The sequence below is a fragment of the Serinus canaria genome, chromosome 11 (assembly GCF_022539315.1).
Source record: "Serinus canaria isolate serCan28SL12 chromosome 11, serCan2020, whole genome shotgun sequence".
Taxonomy (NCBI): domain Eukaryota; kingdom Metazoa; phylum Chordata; class Aves; order Passeriformes; family Fringillidae; genus Serinus; species Serinus canaria.
In genome coordinates, this window is record NC_066325.1 from 13,651,491 (window position 1) to 13,668,595 (window position 17,105).

Here is a 17,105-nt window from a genome sequence, read left to right on the forward strand (position 1 = left end):
GCAGGTAGTGTCACACCAGCCTTTTTAATAAACTTATCTCTAGGGAGATAAGTTTCATTGTTTAATCTCTGCCATAAAGGATTTATTCTGGAGTCATATGGAAGATTAATTACTGTGTCAAAGGGATTGAGGTTTATGCAAGAATTGCAAGATGGCTACAAACTGGTGAAAAGGAGGGAGGACATTTGTACTGGGGGAAATATGGTGTTGGAGGCAGAAGTCATGAAACATACCATGCTTCTCATTTGTGACCTTGGCATAAAAAGTAAGAGTATGTATGGTATGTTTGTGGTGAAACCAGCCTGGTACATACAAGCAATAACCTGGAAGAGGAACGTGATAAATGCATTGCACAAGATGAGCTTTAAAACTTTGTACTTAAATTTTGTAATGGTAGACTCAGAGGGCAAGCATGTGCCCCCACAAAGTGGCAGGCAGAACTGTTGTGAACTGGAGTTCATCAGTTTGAAAAGCAAAACCAGTAGGTGACTGGGTTACTGTAGGAGTGTGACTCAAAGACAAGTGGGATCTTAGCTTTAAGAGATGCTTCTAGCACATTTGGGAAGTGCTGGTGCCATTACAGGCAGTGTTTTGCAATGCTTTGCACAATGAACAAATGGTTTTTAAGAAAAAGAGGTGGGCATTACAAAGGAGATACTTCAGGCACACTGAGGAGATGATGAAGGTAGACATGCTAAGGTCATGTGACATGGGTTAGTAAGTCTAAGCAATGGAAACACATCCAGAAAATACAGGATTGAGGAGGAGGAATTACTGAATCTGTAGGATTTGGGTTTCTAAACCTGTGAGCAACTTTGCTTCAGGTGCAAGGAAAGTTAGAAATCTGGTGGGGCTGAAGGTAAGGCTTGATGAACATAAGAAACTGCTTTATGCCAGTACCTGTTGTTCCAAGGTGTGTGAGGATCCAGGAAGTTCCTTTCTGTTCTCTGGTTTCTCTGCTCTGTGCCAAAATACTTGAATTAATTGCATCCAAAGCCTTGTCATACAGAAAAAGATGAAATTAATTGTGGAATTGATGGCTTATATAATGCCTTAATTTAAATCTTACCCAAACAAAATCAAGTTCAAAGCACTGGACATTATTTTTTGAAGTTGTGATAAAGCTGTAAATAATTGAGTCAAGTCAGTTCAGCCATGAAACTTCAGTTCTTTTATTTGGATGGAATTTGTCTGAGGCATGGCCTGAGTGCTTCTATGTTTTGGGAATGAGGAAGTTGCTGTTATGTTAAGTGTGGTTCCTCACAGCTTGCTGATGGCACTTGCTGCTTTCTTTCTCTGTGGCTCTGCTGTGCTTTCCTCATTTGCTGCTTCCTGTCTCCTGGTTTGTCTTTGCACTGTCCTCTTCCCTTCACTGGGAGGTTGGAGCCTCCCAGTGTAGCTTGTGGCCACCTGTCCTGCGCTGGTGGTTTATGTGGGTAGGTTTTCTTATTTCTGCTTTTCAGGAGAAGACCTTAGTGTGGAAAACTTGCCTACATCCATAACCAAAGAACCTAAATTCATCTGTTTTCTTGATCTCTCGTACTGAGAAGTTTGAGTTGAGATCCTTTGCTGGTGCTGAAAACACTTTCTCTTGTCTCCACAGGCTCCATACTGCGGATTGCTGTTTCGCCATGCGGGCTGGCCCCTGTGTATTCAAGAGAAGATTGTAATCCAGCTAGCTTCCATTGACTGGCAAATCTTGAAGCCTGGTGACTTCTACCTGCAGGTGGTCCCCTCTGTGAAGAAGCCTCCACGAATTGTATTGAAATGTTTGGCAAAAGATAAGCGTAATATAGAAGAAGTGGTGATTCCAGAAGTTTCATATACCTCTATTTTTACTCTGGAATGGTTGAGTACGTTCAATGGAGAGCGGATGGGCATAGCACTGGAAAATTGTTTACTAACCACTGATGAGAAAATATTTCGTGTCCCCTGGGATAAAGTGGTTAATCCTGAATTTATAAATAAACCAAAAATAATTGAAAACAATATCATCTCTCCAGAAATAACAGAAGAACGCTCAATTTTGTGCCTCCCCCCAGACCGTACTGAGTGCAGTTCACCAGACCTGAGGTCTCAGTATCTACAGGAACTAAGCGCAAATCGAGACAACCCTGTCATTAGCAGCTCAGCTCCACAGTTAAACGAAGCTCTGATCAATGGTGTCTGTACGAATCCTGTGACTCAAGAAAACTTGGAAAGTGACCTTGAAGGAGAGTACGTTGAGCTGGCAGAAGTTTCACTGCCCAGATTTGGGCCACAAACAGGATCTTTAACACAGTCACTGGCATTAAGTTATCTAACTCAGCCCAGGGCACGAGTGAATGAGTCTAAAGGCAAGCACAGGTTTTTTGTCATACAAGACAACACCTACTCCAAGAACTTAATTCAGTCGGCACTTATGCAGAAAGAGCACTGTCAAATGGACGGTCTGAGCACTCCTACAGAAGTTCTCAAAAGTGTTACTCCGTTGGAAGGTAACATAGTGATGGCACATGGAGAACTGTCCCCAGAAGGTCAGCTGATACCAGCTGATCCTGGAAGTATGGGTGATAACTTCCCTGTGGCTGAGCCTCCTGCTTGCCATACAGAAGATTCATCTGCAGAGCGGGAGACTCACAGTGAGCACTCACTGGATCGGCGATGCACACTGTGCAGCTACAGTGATGTGTGTGCTGGAGATGCTGTCAGCTGCAAGGCACAAGTGTCTGGTGCCCTTGGAAATGCGGAACGTGAAAGTGATGGACCTAGTGAAAATGCTGGTGTTGAACCATTGGAGCAGAGCCCAGAAGTGATTCTAGATGCTACTGCTGCTAAAGAGGAAGTGATGCTGGGAGTACACACAGAACCACTGACTGAGAGTCAAAAGGAGGTGACACTGATGGATGCTTCTTCTGTACCTGTCCTAGGGCCTTTGGGACCATGTTGCACACTAAAGGAAGCTTCTGATGTCTCTTGCCAGGGTGTCAGTGGAAGTGTTGAGCCAGTTCAGGTCACTACATTGCCTGAGAATTCAGACGTAGGTGGGGAGAGAGGCTCTCTTTCAGGGAACATGGCAGATGTAAGCGTTTGCTGCAGCAATAATGAAGCAAATAGTAGTTCTGCATTAAGTCCTCCAGAAGAGAGCCAAAGAGATGTAGATGAATTTGAGGTGGGAAGAAGGGACAGCCAAGAAGAAGTGAAAGAGTCTAAAGAAATGTTGACTGTAAGTGAAAAGCAGACTAGTCATGGTCACTGTTCTGTGAAAGCTCCAGAGGATGCAATGTTATCAGATGGTGAAGAGCAAGAGCATAAAAAGGCTGAAGAAGCCATACAACTCAAAACTGCCCAGTCAGCAGAGGAGAATCAGATGGCAGAACAATTAATTAACAGTGACTTGTTGGCTCCCAGTGCACAAGAAGACAACTCAAGTCTGTTCAAAACCCAGAGGTCAGGAGGGGTGTTTGAGGAACCACAAAGACTGGTGGAAAACCATGCCTGTGAAAGTGAAGAGAACTCTCTGCTGAACCTGGGGCATATTGCAATACAGGACTTGCAGGGACAGGTGGAGAACCAGGAAAGATGTTCTTACAGGGAAAGGTTGAAGACTACAGCCTCAAAAACACTGGAATCCATTGAAGAGGAATTGGAGGGTGGACCACTGTCCTCAGAACCTGCTGAGGGGCATACAGAGCCTTCTACTCTGCACTCCCAGACAGAGGCATCGTCGGGGGTATCACCTCCTAAAGGTACAGCCATTGGGTGTTTGTTGGTTGTGTTTGGTAACATGAATTGAAAGCAAAATCCTCAAGGAGTACTGCTTGAATACTACTAATCAGGCAGGATTTGATAAATACATCTGGGAGGCTTTGGGGTAATAGCACAAAATACTGGGAAGAGATTAAATTGTCATTTTTTGTGGCATGAAATTAGCTTTCTCTTCACAGGTGAGTTTATTGTGGTATTTTGTTTAATAATTCTTTGCAAATTTACATTGGTACAGAACAAAGTTCCATTAGAAGAAGCTTTTAATTTCAGTTAATCTGATTGCTGGTGACCTCCTCCTGCTTACATTCATGACGTGCGGAATGTATGAGGAGAGACTTGTCTAACAGTACAAGTCTTTCATAGTTGAAAACTGGCTTTAGGAAGATGGCTGTGGCAAGAGGAAACAGCAGTGGATGCCACAGTAAAATACTAGTTGTGTAACGTGACCTGAAGATCAACAAATGTAAGTGCTGATAACTGATTCAGGCAGCAAACTGCAGAGCTGAGGGATTCCCCCCTCTTCCCTGCCTTCCCCTCCGGCATGCTTTCTTCAGCTCGATTGTGTTTCAAGTAGGAGCTGTTTAACTTGAGTGAGAGCACAGAAATTAAGCATCTAACTTCAGCTCAGATGGAATGTTGAAGCAGGTATTACCCAGATTTTTTTGATGCTGTGCTTCTTCAGGAGGAATTGAGAGGGCAATCCAGGTGTTGCCTTTTGCACCAGACTGTAGGCAGGCGGTGTGTAACCGCATGGGCCCGGTGTGGGCTTTGCCCAGCTCTGCTGAGTCTGGAAAGCTGCAGCTCGATATGCAGATCACACAGAGGAGCGGGTGTGTGGCGGGGGCGGGTGGAACATGCCATTCCAGTTCAGCAGCTCTCATTCCCTGAGACCCCTGGCTAGGAAAATTACCCAGCTTGAAATGTTGGAGTGAGGACTCTTGAAAGGGTTGGTGTACAGACCCATGTTGCTAGAGCGTGTTTGATCCTCTGGGGCAACAGATCCAGAGCTGGTTGTCTTGGGATGTGCTGCCACTGTAATGCTTGCCCTGGTCCCAATTATGTGGCCAAGAGCTACTGCATGTTTCCATTTGACTGCACACACAGCTGCTTCTCAAGTGCCCAAAAGTCACATTTTACCTGATATCTTAGTGACCTTTTAATGGAGCTAAATTAGTGTCCACTGATTAAAATAAAATTTCATTAACATTTGCATCAAACTAATTTAATTCTATAGTTAGGCAAGGCCTGGGTTGCCAGGCATTTCTGAAACTTTTGAAGTGACTAGCATTTCTCTTCTGTGAAATGGAGGGGTCAGCTCAAAAGTTTCTATTTCTGCAGCGCGTGTCTCTCTGAGCATCTATCACCACAAGCAGAAAAAAAAAAAAAATCACCCACCTGCCTGTGGGTCTTGGTGGATATATGTGAGGAAATAACCATGCTGTGGGTATCCATTCCCCTGGCCAGCCTGAACCTGGCCTGACTTCTTGCTTGCTCAGGACCAGGCCTTGGAACTTCTAGTCCGTGTTCAGTGCTGGGTGGACACTTTGTTCATGAGTGCTGTGGCTGCTGGTTCAGTGTTCCTATCTCTTCTCTTTTAAAATTAACCAGGTCCAGCTTGTTATAAAATGTGTGATGTTTTCACTGGTCCAAAGAATAAACCTTGGCCACTGCTGGAGATTTCAGCAGTGATGGACCCCTCTGGGGTACACACGGAGTTTGTTTTTAATGAAATACAATACAAATTTTTCTGGAGATTTGGCTGAAATAAGTGACATTTGTTGCTCAAGTCTGCTGATGTTAAATTTGGGCATTGCAGTTTAATAAAAATGCAAACCTTATTATCTTAGTGTTTGTAAAGCGAAAAAAACCAGCCTAAATTGCCAGGAAAACCACCCAAACTATCCAAATAAACTTTTTATGGTAAAAGGCAGCTCAAGTATCTGTTAATGCTGGCAGTAGTTCTTAAACACTATAGCTGGCACTACAAAAAACTTAATCCATTCAATTACATTTGATTGCTTTGAGATCCAAACAAGCCATCTCCTTATCTAGCCCCATTAAACCCTCAGAGATGTACTTACAAGATAATTCAGAGATAATATTACAAAGCAAAGCAAATGTCCTACAAATGGACTTTACTTTTCCATCAAGGTGGTTCTGTAGGTTAAATTCTCTATGTCTTGTTGAGGTCACTTTGCTGCTATGATTGGAAACTGTGGGTATCTTGCCTAAACTATAAATAGCAACAAAGCTTAAGCTTTACTGGGTCAATTCAGATCTGAAATTCACACCTCAGCAGCAGTGGGCAGAGGCACAGTTTGCTTTGTGTGAGGTGGAGGAGCTTGCTTGTTACAGCAGATATTGTTGACTATGTCAAAATACATGTTCAGAACTGGGGCATCTGAGTTTGCTGTGTCTGCAGGTTTTTCCTTGTCCCCTAACTCTCTCCCTTTACTTCCATTCTCCGTGAGCTTCTTTTGTGCACAAATAGTCTAACTTAGAAAGACTTAGATATAAATAGAAAAACGTCTGAAGTCAAATGTGAACTGTTTTGAGTTGGTGGCTTAAAATTTACACTGGTTCCATTCACAGATAATGTGACTGCTGTTTTTTCCTAATGACTAACATCTAAATGAAAGTGGCTTTTGAAACTTTGCAGCTCTGGAAAGAGTTCCTCTATTTTGTGGGTGGAAAATATCTTGATATTCAAAAAGTAGGCTGAAAAGCCACACTGGGGCATATTCAGCAGCACCTGTTAGGGCGTTCTGTTCCTGGTCCCAGTGACTACCTGATGTTAGCATAGGTGATACTGGTGCTGGGGCAGTTTGCAGGGAAAATGCTAATGTCTCTTTGAAATGCACACAAGCAAATCCTCCTCTCCCACTTCCTTGACCTCGGGGAAAGGTGGAATCTGCAAACACGGCAAATTCAGATGTCCCTGTTCTCAATTTGCTTTTAGATGTAATCCTCCGCATTGGACAATTTCCGCTTTAGTGAGAGCCTCCGCCCCGGATTGCAAATAACAAACAGTGTGCTTGGGCCTGTTTGGGAGAGCTGGCATCTTCAGATCTGAGCTGGCCTTCAGAAGCTCGGGGAAGAGTTTTGTTTGGGCAAGATGTGCATGGTCTGGAGGCTGCACAGCTTTAGTGAAGTTTCCTCAGGGCTGAAAAGCCCCGCTACTGCGGCTGTGTGTGGTAGGCTGAGCAAAATGTTTCTCTCCTATCTTTTGAGAGCTGCTGCCTCATTCCTTAGAGACATCCAAGGCAGGACTGTCATATACATTTATGTATTTCTCTTGCTCTGGTGTGTAAACTGTGTGGAACACAGCTACGGTCCTGTAATTGTCCTCTTGAAATCTCACATTTTGGTCCTCTCTGCCGGCTTTTGTCATTTAATGCAGATCCCTTTACTACAAACTGTGTAGTTCTTATTGCCAGTCCTTACAGCTCATTGATAAGGTGATTCCATGTTCTCATAGAAAGTCTACTCTGTCTTAATGTGAAACCTTTGGGCACAACTTCCGTGACTCTGTGATGTTCAAGATGCCATTTCTGCAGGAGATCAGTGCCCCTCTAAAGTGCTGCTCAGGAAGATGTAGCAGTGTTTGAAGCGGATGTCACCTCTTGCACCACTGGGAGGTAGAGGCTGAGGTTGCCCTAGGAACAGACTGGGGCTCTGTTACAGCCCAGAACTGGGCAGAGCCCTGAAGCCATCACGGCAGCATATGTGGCCAAATGCAGCAGATGCCAGGCTGGATCCCAGGGATGCTCCTCAACCAGTGGTGTTACCAAAGAGGAATGAGCAGCTATTCTATCATGCCCTTGATGGTGCAGTGCCTGGGAGCTCCTCCTAGTTTCCCCCACTGCTACATGATTTGTTGCAGTGAGCCATGCTGCTCAAGGCACTTCTCTCACCCATTTTAGCAATTTTGAAAGCAGTCCAGGCTAAGCTTCAACCTGTAAATCTCCTTCACTGCTAAAACTTGTATTGAAAGCCACTTCAAGGACTGCTTAGTTCCTGGTCCTGCTCTTTAATGAAGTATTGGAATCTGTTAGTAAATAAACTGAGTCAAGTGTCAGCGTTGTTGATGCAGCAGGATGGTAGGATGGTTGAAGTAAATTTTACATAGCAATTAAAATGTCTGTCTTCAGAGCAAGCAAATAAATATTCCACTCTTATTTTCCTGAAGAAAGGTTGATATTTTTGTTGGTAGATACAGAAGGATCAGGTTTTGTAGTGAAGTATAGTCTTTTATTTAGTATAGCTTTCTGCAAACACAGGGATAGCCTAGTTGTGTACTTAGGATACTAAAGATCTATTATTGAAGATGTGCTATTGGCTTCTAATTCTTGTGATGTTGGGAAATAGGGAATAATACTTCTTGCACAGTGGGCAGATACTTTTTTCCTTCTTTCTGGATAATTTTACATGAAAATTGAAACTTGATAGAATTAGCCTTAGTTTCCATGTACTAGCCAAGATATTTAAGTTTACAATTAACTGATTCTGATAACGTGTACTTTAGAGCTGAGGTGTCAGACAAAGGAAGCATTTTCTGCAGTTCTTGTGCAGGAGCTGATTGGTGTAATCATCCTGTTCTTCAGTGTTTTTAAATGTGTTTCTGACTTTCACATTAAATGTTAATTAAAAAAGGCTGAACAAGAGAACAAGGTCTCTTTTGCTAATTTCCAGCTGATTTGTCAGCCTCCAGTTGACTCCATATTTTCAGGAACCAATCTGAAAATGGTGTTGGAGGAGTAATTCTGTCCTGATGGAGTAGCCCTCCCTGTCAGAAGCTGGTTTATCACTTCAGCATGTTCAGACTGCTGGATCTCAGCCAGGGACTTGCAGTGTGCCAGACTTCAGGCTGTGAGCAGACATGTACTGCTTGATATGTTACCTTTAAAAAGGACTTTGACTGTAGTAATCCCCATCTGAATTGAGCTTTTATACTTTGCAAACTTCACAATAAATTGGTTTCTTTTTTTAGAATTACAGTAGTATTAATGTTATAACCAGTTTTAGAACATGCATGCTACTGGCTAAAGGGCTGGAAGAGCTGTAGAGTGCTGGACCTGGGGGCACATCCCTCCTCAGTCTGGTACTTACCTGGGATCTTTTGGGTGGAATTCTGCTCGAACTTCTATTTATTGCTTGTCTTACAGGGATGATGTCAGAAGAGACAGAGATGAGAAAAGAGGCAACTGGCACAGGTGTGTTGAAACCAGTGAGTAAAAGCAGTGCCCTGGAGAAAACTTCACCTCCTGTTACTCCCCCGACATCCCCAACTTCTGGAACTGCCTGGGGTGGTCAGTTTGCACCTACCATGGTCAAGGATGTGAACCCAGAAGTGCTCAGGAGTGGAGTTGCCTACCTGCCTGGTGAGTAGCTGAGCCAGAATGTGTCTTGGAAATGTGGTTTGTAGGAGGGCAAGGAAGGTGAGCCTCCTTATGCAGTTCTGGAGACGGGTGCCAATTCTATTTCTTTCACCCCAAACCTCTTCAGAAGTTCCACTTCTTGAATCCTCTGAAGTTTCCGAATGGGCAGGACAGGAAGTAGAACTTCCCTCCCATTAATGTTCATTTGCTCTCAGGAGTCTCAAAATGTTAACCAAGCGTGTATGAGTCAGAAATGCCAAATCTGTGGGCTCATACCAGGAGTTCAAAAAGAGCAGAGTGAGGGTGCAGCTAATGATGGGCTGGTGGGCCTGACATCAGACCCGGTCAGAAGAATAGGAACTTGATTCACTTGCTAGGTAATTAAAGGATAGGAATGTAGAAGATGCTCTATGACAGGACTCTTGAAAACCAGTTTTATTCTTGGTAATTAGAAGTTTAGTTGGCTAAATGTAGCCACGTAGATATAATAGATTTTTAGAAAACATTTGATTTCATGACACATGGTGTTGAAAGGAATATCCCAGTGAAGTGGATGAGCAACATGTAGGGTGAACGATAGTGTAGCTAAATAGCAGATGACAAAACCAGCTATCAAGGGAGAACTTACCAGAATTATTCTGCCAGAATCAGGTTGTAGGTTAAATGTTATTCAGTGTTTGCATCTGATAGAGCAATGAATACCAAATAGCTGCAGATAAAATTTCTACATGGGATGAATACTGGCAGAGGGGTGAACAAAGCTGAGGCTGTTGGACAGAGCAGCCAGGGTTGCTTGGTGTACAGGGCACACACAAGATGTCATTGTGTTTAACCAAACATGAAGTAAAGCAAAGGAAGTACGATCTACCTCTCTAGTGAGAAGCAGCATTTGGCAGCTCTGTGTAAGGAACCCCTGTGGGCTTGTCCTTTCAGAGCCAGCGAGAGGGTTGTTCAGTGTGGGGCAGGAGGAGCTGCATTTGATCAGCTCGGGCCACATATGAGTTGAAAATTGGGCAGAGAGCCCAACCTCAGAGAAGAGGTCAGGCAGACTGTGCAGTGTGGAGGAGTAGGGAAGGAGAGCAGAAAGGCTGCACAGGCATCTCCCAGGTGGTGCTGGGTCTGCAAGACCCATTTTGACCTCAGTTATATAAAGGGGAGGAGACAACTAGGTAGATTAAGAGACTGATTTTTTACCTCTGTATACTTGTTGGTGATGCCTCTGAAATAGTTTGGGCTGTACTCTAAAAGGAAATGGTAAATATTAGAGGTGGTGCAGAGAAGGGTTACAGCCCTTTCTTGTAACTAAACTGGATGTCTTACAACTAAGAGACTGGAAGGTTGTTTATCTCATAGGATGATTGAGAAAGAGGTGAAATCACCTTTGTGCCAGGAAGGAAGAAGGGAGTTAAAACTTTTCCAGTTTCTGGAAGAAGGTGAAATGGAAAACCATGGGCAGGGCAGAGTAATGGTACATTCATATGTGTAACTTTGCATTAGGAAATGAATTGTTACAACAAATTCCAGAGGAGGATTTTTAATCTTCTGGTCTGCTGAGCAGTTTGGACATTTTTATGCTGTATATAACAGCCCAAAAAGTTACAGGATTAGAGAGGGTCTTTCAGAGAATCTCTCAGTCCATGCTGTTGCAGGAACCTGAACATGTTACCTAACACTCCCTTTGTCACAGATTCCTATCATAATGTACCACTGTTAAATGAGACAAAAGCATTTGAATATATAATGGAGGGATATCGAGTACTCTTCAAATGCCCACAAGAAGCAAGGATTTGGTTTGATACTGCTTCCAAGCAAGTTTTTCTCTAAGGAGGGAATTATGTTTCCTGTAAAAGCATTATCAGATTTGAATGACCTCTCTGCCTCTTTGGGGTTTCAGTGGGCAATCCTCACACCTGAGGGAATGTACTCACCACTCAGTTAAATGCTTTATGTTAGTCAGTGATAATGATACAGTAATTACATTAGAAGGAATAACTTTTATAATGAATGGTGAATAAGAGCTAAGTAATAAACTAGTAGCTGATGTAGTTAGCTGAAACTTCCAGGATAGTTTCAGTTTTGGATTATGCCACTGTTGAAGACCTGGCCCTGGTGGCTCTGGTTGCTTTTTTGACCTGGTCAGGCAATTCCCAGACTACTAGGTGGATGTTCAAGGTTTAATCAAATTCTGGTGATGCTCAACCTGCTTGATGGACAGAAGATGTTGCTTCAAAATTAAAAAGCTTTTATTGAGCCGTTTTTACAGTAATTGAGGGGTTTGGTTTTTAATTTTATTTTGTGATGGTCCCCTTAGCTTATGAAACAAGTTATATTAATGAGCTTTTTCTAGTTTCATTCAATCTCTTTGATAATGCAGCATCCAGGCTACAGTATTTCAAGAGTAATAGAAGTCCTCCCGAATCACACTGATGATGAAAGACTTGTTAGCAGGAGAAAGCCTGTGTCACAGTTTTGGTCCCTGGGAGGTAGAAAGCCCTGCTTCAAAATGGTGTCCATCTGTGTCTGTGGCCCTTACTCAAGTCATGTCCAAGTGGCAGATTGAGATTACACTGGGGCAGCTTTCCATGCTTGTGGCTGTCCATCTGTGTCTGTTTTACCTGACAGCTCTCATGCTTGTCCCTGGAATGGGGGAGAGAGGTGGTCCAGGACAGTATCTCCTGTGGTAGGAGCAGAGTTAAGGAGAGAAAGAAACAGATTTCTCTATGTCTCTGCTTTTGTCTTGTGCTTGGGATTTCTGCCCACCCCTCATTCCTCTTATACTGTTTGTATGACAGGAAATGGCTTCTGTTCTTGTGAATTACTTTCACATGAAAGAGGTCCCTCCTGTTCCCCAAATAATTTACTTTCCCATTTGCTTGAGCAGGCTCACTGCAGGTACTGCCTGATTCTCAGAAGCAGTTCTGGCTTTCCACAGTGCTTTGTCCACCTGCTCTTTACCCTGCTTTTGCATCTGGAGAGGAGGCTGGACATAATCCCAGAGCTGGCACTGTTAGGTCTTTCTCCTCCTGTGAATAAGCTGTGACTTAGGGCTTTTGGGAAATGGGTGTCAGAGAAGCATTGTCCTTCCTGGCTAACTGAAGCAGAGGGATTTCTCCTTCTTGAGTGTATCACAACTCAGCTGGGTTGCCCATACTGGGCTGTATCTATTCCCTGGCCACTGAGCAAGCTCTGCATCTAATGAAAGCCTAGCGCTGCCTCTGCCCTTTGTCAGAGCTGTAGGCAGGCAGGAGTGTGCTCCTGGACTGTCCTCTCCTCTGAGGAGCAGCTCTGGGCTCCTGCTCCAGGGCTTTGCTTGCAGGAGCTGACTGGTTACATTCTGGGCTCAGCATGCAGCATGTGCCCATTCTCATAACGTAGTGCATGTTCTGCAGACCTGTCTGCATTCTCTCATCTGACAGCAATGTGATGGTGAGAGATTCTGTATCTTGAATTTATGAGATTTCTGCTTTTCTCATTATTGTTAGGCAACTTCAGCCATATTTATGAAGAGCATCTATTTGGGTGGAGGACAGCAGTACAAATTTAACACTACCGTGAGAGAGACAAGCTGAGCTCATCTGCTTCACTCTGCCCCAGGCATTTGGGTACTTTGGAAGTGTGCTTATAGCCTCCTACCATCTGCAACATACACTATATTGAGTTCTGTGGACGATTTCCAGGAAGGTGGTGGGGTCGTAGTGGGAGAATATGATGCATACAGAGCTGGAACCAGGCTCTGTTAAATGACTTGTGTGATTTCCACCCCCCTCTCTTTTTACAGGTACAAGAGACAAATCGGGACGTGCGGTGGCCATAATAACAACAAGGAGCACAGCCTGGTTAAACCCCCACTGCAATACCACTGAGCTTGTGCGCCTTCTTCTGTACTTGCACAGCATCCCAAGGTTTGTGATGCTCTTGGGCTGACAGGGCAGACAGCTGCTGCCCTGTCTGCTTTGCCTTTCCTGGAGGTGGAAAATGAGGCAGGAATGGAAGGAGGTTGACCTTATTGGCCTAGGGACTTGATCCGGACAGTTCTGAAAATACACAGGTGGGAATCTCTGCTAGGGTGAACAGGCTTGTGTTCAGCAAGCACTTTGCCTATTCTGTATATGCTGTGTGCACATGGTGTGAAATAATTGGGTATGTACTGAATGTTTTCATGTGTTGCCTTGAATCCAAGCCATTCTTGCTGTCCTTCATTAGTTCAGAAAATGGGATTTGGGAGCTATCATGGTTCAGTCATGCAGCAGCTCTGTGGTAGTGTTGTGACATGATATTTTAGGGCCAGGCCTCCAAGCTGAGAGGGAGGGAGGATCTGCAAGGGTTGAGAGGCTGCCTTGATGTGTGGCTGAAAACAGCCTGTGTCTGCAGGCTGGAGTTTGCGCGATGTTTCACTTCTAGATGATTAAATAAGAAGAGGTAAAGCAACTCTGATAGTGATTTTTTGAGGCCTTTAAACCATTAATAAGGGAGCAGGCTTAATCTATGGGAAACTCATGCTTTGTTTCTTATGCTTCTCCCTTCAAATTTGATTCTGGATGAGGTAGGCATTGGGTCTGCTCCAGACTGGCTGCTCTCCTGAAACAGTGAGGCTGAAACCAAGCTTGTCTCTGAACACAATTAGGAAGAATTGGTTTTCCTGTGTGGATTATCCAGTGTGCGTCAGCACCTTTGCTATCGGTGACACATATTCTAGGAATAGGAGAAATGGGAAATTGAATGGAAGTCATAGAATCATGTGGCAGAGGTAGAAACAGAGCAATTATTTGGTGGTTTCTGTGTATATATTTTGTTTAGGAGAAGGTGGCCAATTATTTCCTGTTATTATAAAGCCATAATGTACTGTTTTTTCACCCTGCCGTGACTACAGGTTCTGTTTCTATATTCTTGTTAATTTTCATTGGTGACAAAGGTGACCTTTTTATCTTTGTCCTTGCAGACCAGAATGTCAGGCTTTGGGTCTGACTGTTCTTGTGGATGCTCGTCGCTGTTCTCCCGTTCCTGCTCTCTTCAAGGCATTCAGCACGTTGCAGGTGAGCCTGGAGCCTGGGCAGAGGAGCACTGGTTGCCTTGCTGTCGTGGTTGGATGTTGCATCTCCATCTGCTGCTTATGTCTCCATCTGCCACCTGGCTTTCAGTTGGCTTTGAGAGGTGGAGATACGCACCCAGCCCTGCTTTAGGAGGATGACCTAGACTTGCCAGACTGCAGACAAAGCAAAAAACCTAAGCAAGTCTGAGTTAGGGGAGAACACCCCTCCCCACCCCTCCAAATTTGCTTTCATCTCAGTGCTGAGAACAGGCCATACTCAAGTCTCAATGCTGTCATGAATTATCTTGCTTGGAGGTGTTTTCCCTTGCACCGAGGAGCTGTGTGGAATGTGCAGGGATTGTTGCCTGCCACAGAGAAGGGAGGGAGAGAGGCCTCTGCCTGCTGTCACGGGAAGGGAAGGACACTGCTTGCTGTGCCAGGTGGAAAAGCACGTGCAGCTGTTGATGCAGTTGTCAGTGAATGATTAGAATCGGATGTGCTGTTACACTGTATTGCTTCAGGTCAAAAGCTTTCATATCAGTCACTTGGGAAGCCAGTGGGTTATGTTGCCCCCCCTCCCAGATAGAAACTGCTCTTAGAAAGACAGGGAGATGATGGGTTGTAGTGATGACTAATCTTGTTTAAGCAGGTGTTCCTTTTAAATCAGAGCTTAGGTCTCTTAGGACTCAAACTCTGCAAACTAGACCAGGGCAATGTTTTAATGAAGCTGATGTCTGTGGTTTATGTGCTTCAGTGCCACATCTGAAAGTTGAGTCTGACTCAGAGGTCTGTCCTCCTGCTTCCTGGGCTGGGTGGAGCTGTGAGCTCTATCAGCGTGCTCATTCTCTGTGGTGAAGGAGTAATCTGTGCCCTGCTCAGTTCTGCAGAGGTAATAAGCAAATACGTTCTCTTTTATGCTGTGCCCACATGGCAGTGGGCTTGCTAAAGCTTTTGAGCATTTCACTGTCCATGTAAGTTGCATGGCAGTCTTAGTTGCCTGATTTAGGAATCAGTAACATGTTCTGGCTGTCTCAATTCTGACACAAGCATGGTAATAATGCCATTTTAACCTTAAGTTTCCCTTCTGAAACGAGGGAGGGGGAAACTTTTTGCTGTGCTGTGATGGCTCTTTGGCTCTGAGCACCTCCTTATCAGGGTGTTGTTACAGTTAACAGAGTTTAATGTGCTGCAAGACAGATTGCTGGACCTAAGTGTGTGCACCAGGTAACAGTGACTGATTACTCTGACTATATACAGAGGCTGATTACTCTGCTTATGCATTTTTGATCCTTACACTGACTCTTCTGAAGACTCTGTAAAGGAGACCGGTTCAGGTAGCTCATCACCTAGTTATGGCACAGGAGTAATCCCTGGCCCCACTAAGATCCTCAGCATTTACTCTAATCCCATGGCAATGTTCTTCTCTGCTCTGGAACAAGGGTAGAGTAATACAGAAAACTGAGTGTAACTACAGTGAGGCAAGCTGAGTGTTCTGGAGCACAGCAGGATTAGCTTGGCCAGTGACTGCACTGAGGTACAGACTGGATGTTGTACCTCTAAGGTTACAGTGCAGATCACCTCCTTGGGGTCCTTTCTGAAATCCCTTGCACATCTCAGTGTCTCTTGTTTCTGGCAGACTGTCTCTAGAGCTCATTTCTCTGCTGTCCACCACTTGCCTTATACAGGATTTTACTTGCATAGTTTCTATGAAGCCTACTATGATAATGTGCTGGAATCTGTTTAATGTTGAGGTCCAGGACTGCTTATTCAATCTGAGTGGCTGTTTTCCTCTTAACCCAGCAGGGGGTTCACAGTGGGGAAGCACAGATCAGATGCCCTATTGCAGAGTCCCTTCCTGCTGGGGTCTGTTAAGCCTAAAGCGACTGCTGGGAAGCAGAGGTTCCTGGGTCAGGATATGTCAGCCTGAGGAAATTTTTCTTCCATTTCTCCATCTTCCCAGAATGAATGCATGCTTGGAATTAAGTGCTAATTGACAACTTTGGATGCTTGTAGGTTAGTTTTCTCTACAGCACTGGGAGTCTGTCAGTTGCACTGTCCAGAACCACCTGGTAAACTGGTGGGAGCTTGTCCTCTCTGCCTTCAGGGTAGGCCCAGTTGTATTCTTCCATAATTTTTTTCCCCTCTTCTTTTTAGACTATTGTGGGGGTGGGAAATCTTTCTGTCCCAGACAGCAGCTGGAGCAGAGGGAGTGGGGCAGAATAAGAAGCTGCTGCAGAGCTATCTCAGGAAGAAGCAGGAGGAACTCTGGCAGCTCTGTGCGGAGGTGAAGGGAAGTGCACAGTGAGTGCATGTTGCAGGAATAGATCAGGCTTGTTCCTGTGGGAAACTGCGTAATGATGCTTTGGAGCAAGGATTTTTGCAGGGTAAATGCTGTAATGTTTGGTTACAGGTAGTCACCAGTAAGCTCTGTGCTGTGGAGGGCGGCTCTTAAGAGGAACTTTGCTACTCAGAAGTCCTAGACTGATCCCTTGCTCAGTGAGCAGACAGGGCATGGACAGTGGAATGTGTGCCCTGTCTTCAGTGAGCAAGTATCTGTGGGATTTCCCTCTGCTGAGTCTTAATGAAGTGAGATTCTTTCGAGTTTCCCATATCAGTGTGAAGGCTTAATCCTGTAATCTGCTGTGTTCATGTGTTGTTTGGGAAGAGTCAGTTTAGCATTTGAAAGCAGAGAAATTCTGTGCAAACCTTTCTGTTCAAGAGGTGTATTTGCATTCTCACTTAGTGCAGAAGTACAGAGGAACTGGTCCCACGTTAAAGACAGGGAACCCCTGCTACTCCATTAGAGTGGTCACTTAGAGATTGACTGAGGTGTCTGGGGACTCTCCCCTCTGTGCAAACATTCCTGGCAGCCTGTGCTTCAGACTGTGCCAGCGTTGTTAAGTCTGGCCATGGGTTTCCATTTGAGGCAGGAAGCCAGAAAACTGGAACTT

At 44.5% G+C, this 17,105-nt stretch overlaps 1 protein-coding gene across 4 annotated transcripts in view; it reads left to right on the forward strand.

Moving 5' to 3' along the window:
• PLEKHG4 (pleckstrin homology and RhoGEF domain containing G4) overlaps positions 1 to 17,105 on the forward strand; it is a 92,784-nt gene that overhangs the window by 25,921 nt on the left and 49,758 nt on the right. For all 4 annotated transcript variants that reach the window (XM_030227555.2, XM_030227556.2, XM_030227557.1 and 1 more), the window contains exons 3-6: positions 1,604 to 3,728; positions 8,913 to 9,128; positions 12,904 to 13,027; positions 14,065 to 14,158. In XM_030227555.2, the coding sequence (XP_030083415.1) occupies positions 1,604 to 3,728; positions 8,913 to 9,128; positions 12,904 to 13,027; positions 14,065 to 14,158 (2,559 nt within the window). The remainder of the gene's footprint in view (positions 1 to 1,603; positions 3,729 to 8,912; positions 9,129 to 12,903; positions 13,028 to 14,064; positions 14,159 to 17,105) is intronic.